Source organism: Armigeres subalbatus, chromosome 1 (genome assembly GCF_024139115.2).
Source record: "Armigeres subalbatus isolate Guangzhou_Male chromosome 1, GZ_Asu_2, whole genome shotgun sequence".
NCBI lineage: Eukaryota > Metazoa > Arthropoda > Insecta > Diptera > Culicidae > Armigeres > Armigeres subalbatus.
Window position 1 is genome coordinate 179469512 of NC_085139.1, and position 8451 is coordinate 179477962.

General features: G+C 39.4%; 1 protein-coding gene across 1 annotated transcript; it reads right to left on the reverse strand.

Annotated features, from left to right (window-relative positions):
• Positions 1-3522: 3522 nt before the first annotated feature.
• On the reverse strand, positions 3523-6020 carry LOC134208764 (prolyl 4-hydroxylase subunit alpha-1-like). Its single transcript, XM_062684691.1, has 6 exons — positions 5727-6020; positions 5196-5671; positions 5020-5138; positions 4427-4963; positions 4204-4369; positions 3523-4138 (listed from the first exon to the last, which is right to left on the reverse strand). The coding sequence occupies exons 1-6, from the start codon at positions 5900-5902 to the stop codon at positions 4035-4037; spliced, it is 1578 nt and encodes a 525-aa protein (XP_062540675.1). The 5' UTR covers positions 5903-6020; the 3' UTR covers positions 3523-4034.
• Between the last annotated feature and the right edge of the window lie 2431 nt (positions 6021-8451).

An 8451-nucleotide genomic window follows, 5' to 3' on the forward strand; every position in this document is an offset into this window, starting at 1 on the left:
CTTGAAAGGAGGCTTCCGGCCTCTTGAAAGGAGGCCTGGGCCTCTTGAAAGGAGGCCTGGGCCTCTTGAAAGGAGGCTTCCGGGCCTCTTGAAAGGAGGCTTCTGGGCCTCTTGAAAGGAGGCTTCAGGGCCTCTTGAAGGAGGCTTCCGGCCCTCTTGAAAGGAGGCTTCCGGGCCTCTTGAAAGGAGGCCTGGGCCTCTTGAAAGGAGGCTTCCGGGCCTCTTGAAAGGAGGCTTCCGGGCCTCTTGAAAGGAGGCTTCGGGCCTCTTGAAAGGAGGCCTGGGCCTCTTGAACGAAGGCTTCAGGGCCTCTTGAAACGAGGCTTCCGGGTGTCTTAAAAGGAGGCTTCCGAGTGTCTTGAAAGGAGGCTTCCGGGGGAGGCGTCTTGAAAGGAGGCTTCTTGGTCTCTTGAAAGGAGGCTTCCGGGCCTCTTGAAAGGAGGGCCTGGCCTCTTGAAAGGAGGCTTCTGGGTCTCTTGAAAGGAGGCTTCGGGTCTCTTGAAAGGAGGCTTCCGGGCCTCTTGACAGCAGGCTTCCGAGCATCTTGAACGGAGGCTTCAGGGCATCTTGCAAGGAGGCTTCCTGGGCCTCTTGAAAGGAGGCTTCTGGCCTCTTGAAAGGAGGCGCTGGCCTCTTGAAAGGAGGCTTGGCCTCTTGAAAGGAGGCCTGAGCCTCTTGAAAGGAGGCTTCCGAGCCTCTTGAAAGGAGGCTTCCGAGCCTCTTGAAAGGAGGCTTCCGAGCCTCTTGAAAGGAGGGTTCCGAGCCCCTTGGAAGGAGGCTTCCGAGCCTCTTGGGAGGAGGCTCTGAGCCTCTTGGAAGGAGGCCTGAGCCTCTTGGAAGGAGGCTTCCGGGCCTCTGGAAGGAGGCTCTGGGCCTCTTGGAAGGAGGCTTCTGGGCCTCTTGAAAGGAGGCTTCCGGGCCTCTTGAAAGGAGGCTTCCTGGGCCTCTTGAAAGGAGGCTTCTGGCCTCTTGAAAGGAGGCTTCTGGGCCTCTTGAAAGGAGGCCTGGGCCCTCTTGAAAGGAGGCTTCCTGGCCTCTTGAAAGGAGGCTTCCGGCCTCTTGAAAGGAGGCTTCGGGCCTCTTGAAAGGAGGCTTCCTGGCCTCTTGAAAGGAGGCCTGGGCCTCTTGAAAGGAGGCCTGGGCCTCTTGAAAGGAGGCCTGGGCCTCTTGAAAGGAGGCTTCCGGGCCTCTTGAAAGGAGGCCTGGGCCTCTTGAAAGGAGGCTTCCTGGCCTCTTGAAAGGAGGCTTCCGGGCCTCTTGAAAGGAGGCTTGGGCCTCTTGAAAGGAGGCTTGGGCCTCTTGAAAGGAGGCTTCCGGGCCTCTTGAAAGGAGGCTGCTGGTCCCCTTGAAAGGAGGGTTGCGGGCCTCTTGAAAGGAGGCTTCCGGGCCTCTTGAAAGGAGGCTTCCGGGCCTCTTGAAAGGAGGAAGCTTCCGGGTCTCTTGAAAGGAGGAGGCTTCCGGGCCTCTTGAAAGGAGGAGGCTCGGACAGTTGACTTTCTGTTGAATGGCTTTCGGTCAGGGATTGATTATTATTATTTATTCAGACTAAGGCCAAAGTGGTCTGTGCAGTACATAAGAGTCTTCTTTACTCGGCTCGGTCCATGGCTACACGTTGCCAACACTGCGTGGTAGAAACACTGTAGAAAAAGAGGAGCTCAAAGTGAGTAGTGAGACGTCTCTCTTCTCATTCCTAATATCTCACTTTTCAATAAACTATTCGCCTTAATGATCCTTTCTGCCAAACGACCCTTTCGGCCAAACGAACCTGTCGGCCAAATGACCCTTTCGGCCAAATGACCCTTTCGGCCAAACGACCCTTTCGGCCAAACGACCCTTACGGCCAAATGACCCATTCGGCCAAATGACCCTTTCGTCTAAACGACCCATTCGGCCAAATTACTTTCGGCCAGATGGCTTTCGGCTTAATAGTTTGTTTGGCCTAGTGGCATTCGGCCAAATGACCCTTCCCCTTAAAAATCGGTGGTTGCGAACCTAGCGGGAAATTAGATTTCAAAAATAAGTCCAAAATGGCGGCCAAATTCAATATGGCTGCTTCCATTTTTATTATTACAAATTGAGGACACATTCTTCCTCTTTCCAACGATATGCTGAACTCTAAGATCTGTTGAGAAATGTTGGAGTTATGACAGTTTTAGTGAGTCAAGAATTGACTAAAATCGAGGGGTCCATAAAAGAGATTTCGTGTATAACTAACGAGGGGGTCATCTTTCTGAAGAATTTAACTCAGGTCCTTAATATACTCACCGAAAGCTTTCAAATAAACATACATTTAAGCATTTTTACGAACCTGGTACTTATAGTGGCCCGCGAGAATTACTCACGTACGATTTGCATCCACTATGTGTCTCCGAATTTCTCTGCCGGTATCATTTTCGGCAGTCACCAGTGAGCCCAAGTACACTAATTCTTCTACTACCTCGATTTCGTCATCCCCGGTGGATGACTCACAATGTCTTCTCTTGAACCTCTTTCTATCATGTACTTCGTCTCCGACGTGTTGATGACTAGCCCGATCCGCTTAGCTTCCTTTTTCAGTCGGATGTAGGCTTCCTCCATCTTCTCAAAGTTACGTGCCATAATATCTATGTCAGAAATCCCTATTCGTGCAGCTGCCAAAGCTGGTCCCGATCGATTGTATCATATGCGGCTTTGAAGTCGATGAATAGATGATATGTGGGCATGTTGTATTCGCGTCCGTGGTGGAGCGTTCGCCCATAAAACCAGCCTGGTACTGCCCCACGAACAAGCGTTAGCAATTGACGGCGTTACGACACCTTCCATCCACTCCTGCGGCAAAACGCATGTCGCATGTCCATACACACGAATATACACACATACAGGCATCAGCTCAGTTCACCGTGTTGCAATATACTATCGGCCTATTGGCCATCTATCAAAGATTATTTTTTATTCTTATCCTATAGAATTTACTTAAACTTAGTGTATAAGTAAGGCAAAAAGTGGGACATTTGAAATCTATATAACTCGCGTGTAATTTCGTGTAAGCACAAGCTTCAACCGCGAGATAAGAGTAAACATACGGCAGTTTCGGTGTACTAAAAAGTTGTGTGCGCCATTTTGCGCCGGAGCAAATTACACGATTCTAAAAACACATTTTCTCAAATAACTTTTAAATTTTAAGAGATAGAGCTTCGAAATGTTCTACAAAAACGTGTATTTTTGTTGGCCAAACAACTTTGTAGAAGGTGGTAAAAATGCCTGAAACAGTCATCCGCCTGGGAAGAATCGTTATTATCGTTTCATCAGCCTTCTCTTAGGGTTATCGAAGCTGTTTGAAAAGGTTACTTGAGTCTGCCGATTCAATATATTGCTCGAGGAACAGTTTGGATTCCGACGCAGTCGTTAAACCGTACACTATCTGACTCGATTTCCAACGTCCTCAGACGGAACAAGCTGGTCTTTTAAGCTTCTGCTTTATGCACAAACAGCAATCTTCCCAACTACCTGATGAAAATCATCAACAATTATATGTCGACGAGGACGGGTCCGGATCTGAATCAGCGGTGCGATTTTCAATGCCCACGACATTATCATAGGCGTCCCCCTGGCCAGTATCTTCGGGCCCCTGATGTTTAATATGTTTACCTCTGACACGCCAGGCATCTATTAGGGCGCTTGTACCCAGTTAGGTTATCAAATTAATTTTGTAAATATTAGTGCACACGTTAGTTAGGTTATAAAATTCACAAATTAATCGACGGCTGCTTTATAATTTTTATTCAACTTTTTTTCCTTGACCTATAAAATCTTGGATCATGTTTCACGTATGGTGGGATGAACGTCCTCAAAAGTTAAAGTACCAACACAAACAACACACATTCTTGGAAAAGAACAACGAGAGACTTGAAAAACATGACGTTCGAGAGAGAACTGATAGACATAATATGCATTCAAGATCAACACTCGTCAACACTTCAATAGTCAGCACAATATAATGCAGGCCAAAAAACAATAAATACTCGTTCCGGCAGTGCTCCCTCCTTCAAGATACTTCAAATGTTTTGACGCAGCTCTGGTAACGCATTTCTTTCGAAATCCACAGGATTACACTTTCTTCGAAATTCTTGTCCTCGTTCGCGAATCCACAAGTTCGCAACTGAAACAAAAATAAAATGGTTTGGAGCTGTAACTGTAAATTACCTTCTACTACCACAATCTTACTCCATTTCTCTCCAATCAGTACAGGGCATGCAGCGTGCAGCGTAGAAAAGTCCAAATCTCCCGAAGAATGCAAATTATACCAAAATGCAGCAGACCCCTTTTTCGCCTTCAAGGACACTCCAAGTTTCGGAAACACAGTTGCTCCTCCCAGGCTGACATCACTCATCTGTAATAGAAAATGAACTGAATTATCGGTGAATTTATCGGCAACAAATAATGTTACGTAGAACAAAACGGTTGCAATGCGATTGTTCCCAGCCTCATTTCCCCAATGGAAGAAATCAAAATGGGGATCGTATTGACCGGCCATGCCGTAGTTTGCCACTTGAAGTTGTTCTGCCGTTTCCATTGTCAACCCGGTCATGTCTTCAACTCGTTTTGAAACTAAATCCACTAAGGGGTATTTCCTTTCCTCCAACCACGCTGACTTGCTGATCCTGAGGTTGGACGACTCCGATTTTCCTGTATCATGATTTGCAATCGTTGCGCGTGCTAAGCGTGGTTTTGCCAAGTCCTTCAATTTCTCGATCTCCCCGTCGGAAAGAACATCGTGGAACAGCACGATGTATGGGTCGAGATTCACTTCTTCCAATTTGAACGGAGCTATTTTCAAAAATGCTAAGCCGTTCGAGACGTATCGACATCTAAGCTTGGAGATTTCTGAAGCAGTGCGTTGCATTTCCCCTCGACAAAGCTGCTTGTATTTTGGCAATATTTCATTACTAGCCTTGCTACTCGGAATCCTGTCCGATTTGAAGTACTGTAAAAGGGGAATAATGTAATATTAAAGACAAAATTAGATGCACTTCAATTTACTTGATCTTGACCATTCCAAATTATTTCTTCGTAGAACTCCTTATGACGACGTGCATTTCCATGCTCCGGATCCAGCTGTAGCAGCTCATTGATATAGTTCAAAGCATCGACGATACTACCTGAAAGACATATTTTTACTACATTTTTTAATAATGCTATTTTAAAAACCACCGAACCTTTCAAATAAGTATAGAACGCCAGATATTCCAATATCTCAACCTTTTTGTCCACGCTCATTTTTCCCTGATCGAAGCGACTGTAAGCTTCCCGCAACCAATCTGCAGCAAGATGAGTATCGCCGTTATCATGTAGCTGTTGTCCCACTACGAAGCAATCGTCGGCTGACATTTTGGAGCCTGTATGCAATCCATCAGCAATCACTGCCGTGTCTAATTTGTACACATCTTGAAGCCGCAGCAACGCATCAACAGCCCCAATCAAATCGTCTACAGTAGGAAACAGTGGTGACGTGTCCTTACTAACGTCTTTGTTGGTGAGCTTCTGGCTCGCGATATCGTTTGAAATACCTTCGAATTCATACCATTCCATTGTTAGACGCTTAATCAGAAGGTAGGCATTTACCGGATTGGACAAATAGTCCGTGATATTTCTTGTGGCCTTGCTATGCTCTCTGAATAACCGAGTTGTTCTCCTGGAAATTATTGGCTGGCCATTTTGAACAGCAATATGAATGGTACCTTACTTACCAACGCAGCTCCTTCAGTCTTTCATCCTGTTTTCGTATGTAGGTTTCTAGTCTACTGAGCACAACATCTTCAGTATGTAAAAGCTTTTCCAGATCAGAGAGAGCTGAGAAAAAATCGGAGTTATCTGTGCCAGATATTACGATTAGGAATCCCAAACACAATATTTCACGTAACATAATGTCAAATGTTAGTGTGATAACCGTAGGCAGCCCGTAGTTCTCTCGAAATGAAACTCCGGATAGATTGGTTTACAGTTTGAGCTTATCGCATCGGGAAGTGGAAAACGAATTGCCGCCACTAATGCGAAAATCAACTATTTCTGCTTTATCGATATTAAACGACTGAGAACATTGCTGACCTTCCGAACTGATTGAAGTGTTTCAAATATGTTGTAAACAGACTAATAATACAGTTTCATACTTTAACACATTCCAACCAAAGATTAAGGGTGTTTACGGTTTAACGTTTTGTGTATGTGAGAGTATTTACAACCACATAATGTTTTATGTCAAAAAGCAGATAGAGTAATCAGATTTGTTTTCTCAGAACATTAATTTCCGATATTTCATAATCCACATTCCTTAAGATGAACATTGATCACCTATTCAACATACTATGGGCTTGTGAAAAAAATCTTCACCACGTTTATTGACAGGAGACGGAAATTTTATGTTTCCAAACTGTTTCAGCATGAAAAATCTACCTCTTTGTAGAAACACGTCACCATATTTTCGCATGTGTCAGCAACCAATAAAGGCACAATTCAATGCAATATCGGTTTTAACTAGTACAATGCACATTGTTTCCGATGTGCGCCAGCGGGGCACGAACTGTTCTAAAACCTGAGTCCTCATCGATTTTGTTGCGAAGGCAACATGGATATCAATTGAACCCGCCATCATCGTCGTCGTCCTCGTCGTCGGTCGAAACATTATCACACAAAGCCTGAAGAGTGCACTTGAGACATGCATAGCTGCATTTACAGCGGATAATAATAACAAGCAACGCGTAAAAAAATCGCATACTTCAAAGAACCTCTGCCGAGGTTATCGAGTAGCAAAAATGTCCTCAAATTACCATCCACGGTGAATGTTTTCCTGCAGCTCCACCGACCGGGAGGACGAAATATTCAAAATGTTATAATTACGAAGAAAAAATTGGATCAATTCAACTAGCGATTAGTTGTTGTCAAGTTGAAAATAAAGTAGAAGTTTGAAAATTTGGGAATTTTGAATTCATGAAATTTTGATTTTTTTAAAAATATTTGAGATTATGAGTTTTACAATTTTAAAATTATTAAATCATTAAATTAGGGTCTCCAGCAGCCTTGCGAGCAAAGGCATAGGATTGCCTATCCGGAGATGGCGAGTTCGATTCTCGGTCCGGTCTAGGATGTTTTCGGGTTGGAAACATTCTCGTCACCCTGGGCATAGTGTATCCATTGTACTTGCCACACAAGATACATACCCATGCAATGGCGGGCATAGATAAGCTTTCAATTAATAACTGAGAAAATGCTAATAGAATACTAAGTTGCAAAGCAGGCCAAGTTCCAGTTTGAATGTAGAGCCATCGAGAAAGAAGAAATCATTAAATTTCTGAATAAAAAAAAATTAAAAACTAAGTTGTTGAAATTTTTTTTAAATTTTATTGCCGTTTAAAATTTTGATTTTTTTTTTGAATTTTCAAATTTTAAATTCAAACTTTTAAATTTTGAAATTTTTGAATTTTTAAATTTTTAAATTTTTAAATTTTTAAATTTTTAAATTTTTAAATTTTTAAATTTTTAAATTTTTAAATTTTTAAATTTTTAAATTTTTAAATTTTTAAATTTTTAAATTTTTAAATTTTTAAATTTTTAAATTTTTAAATTTTAAATTTTAAATTTTTAAATTTTAAATTTTAAATTTTTAAATTTTAAAATTCCTAATTTTTATTCAAATTTTTGAATTTTCAAATTTTTAAATTTTTAAATCTTAAAACCTTAAAATTTTTAAATATTTAAATTTTTAAATTTTCAAATTTTTAAATTTTAAATTTTAAATTTTAAATTTTAAATTTTAAATTTTAAATTTTAAATTTTTAAATTTTAAATTTATAAATTTTAAATTTTAAATTTTAAATTTTTAAATTTTAAATTTTTAAATTTTAAATTTTAAATTTTAAATTTAAATTTAAAATTTTAAATTTTAGATTTTAAATTTTTAAATTTTTGAATTTTAAATTTTTAAATTTTTAAATTTTAAATTTTTAAATTTTAAATTTTAAAATTTAAATTTTAAATTTTAAATTTTAAATTTTAACCCTTTAAATTTTAAATTTTTAAATTTTAAATTTTAAATTTTAAATTTTTAAATTTACAAATTTTAAATTTTAAATTTTTAAATTTTAAAATTTTGAAATTTTTAAATTTTAGATTTTAAATTTTTAAATTTTGAATTTTTAAATTTTAAATTTTTAAATTTTAAATTTTAAATTTTAAATTTTAATTTTAAAACTTTTAAATTTTAAATTTTAAAATTTTTAAATTTTTAAATTTTTAAATTTTTAAATTTTTAAATTTTTAAATTTTTAAATTTTTAAATTTTTAAATTTTTAAATTTTTAAATTTTAGAATTTTAGAATTTTAGAATTTTGGAATTTTGGAATTTTTGAATTTTTGAATTTTTGAATTTTTGAATTTTTGAATTTTTGAATTTTTGAGTTTTTGAATTTTTGAATTTTT

Excerpts from the sequence above, each read along its gene's own strand:
- LOC134208764 (XM_062684691.1), bottom strand. The coding sequence starts at position 5,902 with ATGTTACGTGAAATATTGTGTTTGGGATTCCTAATCGTAATATCTGGC. Across the intron at positions 4,370-4,426 it reads TTGCAACCGTTTTGTTCTAC|ATGAGTGATGTCAGCCTGGG; the intron begins GTAACATTATTT and ends TTTCTATTACAG. Across the intron at positions 4,139-4,203 it reads ACTGATTGGAGAGAAATGGA|TTGCGAACTTGTGGATTCGC; the intron begins GTAAGATTGTGG and ends TTTTTGTTTCAG.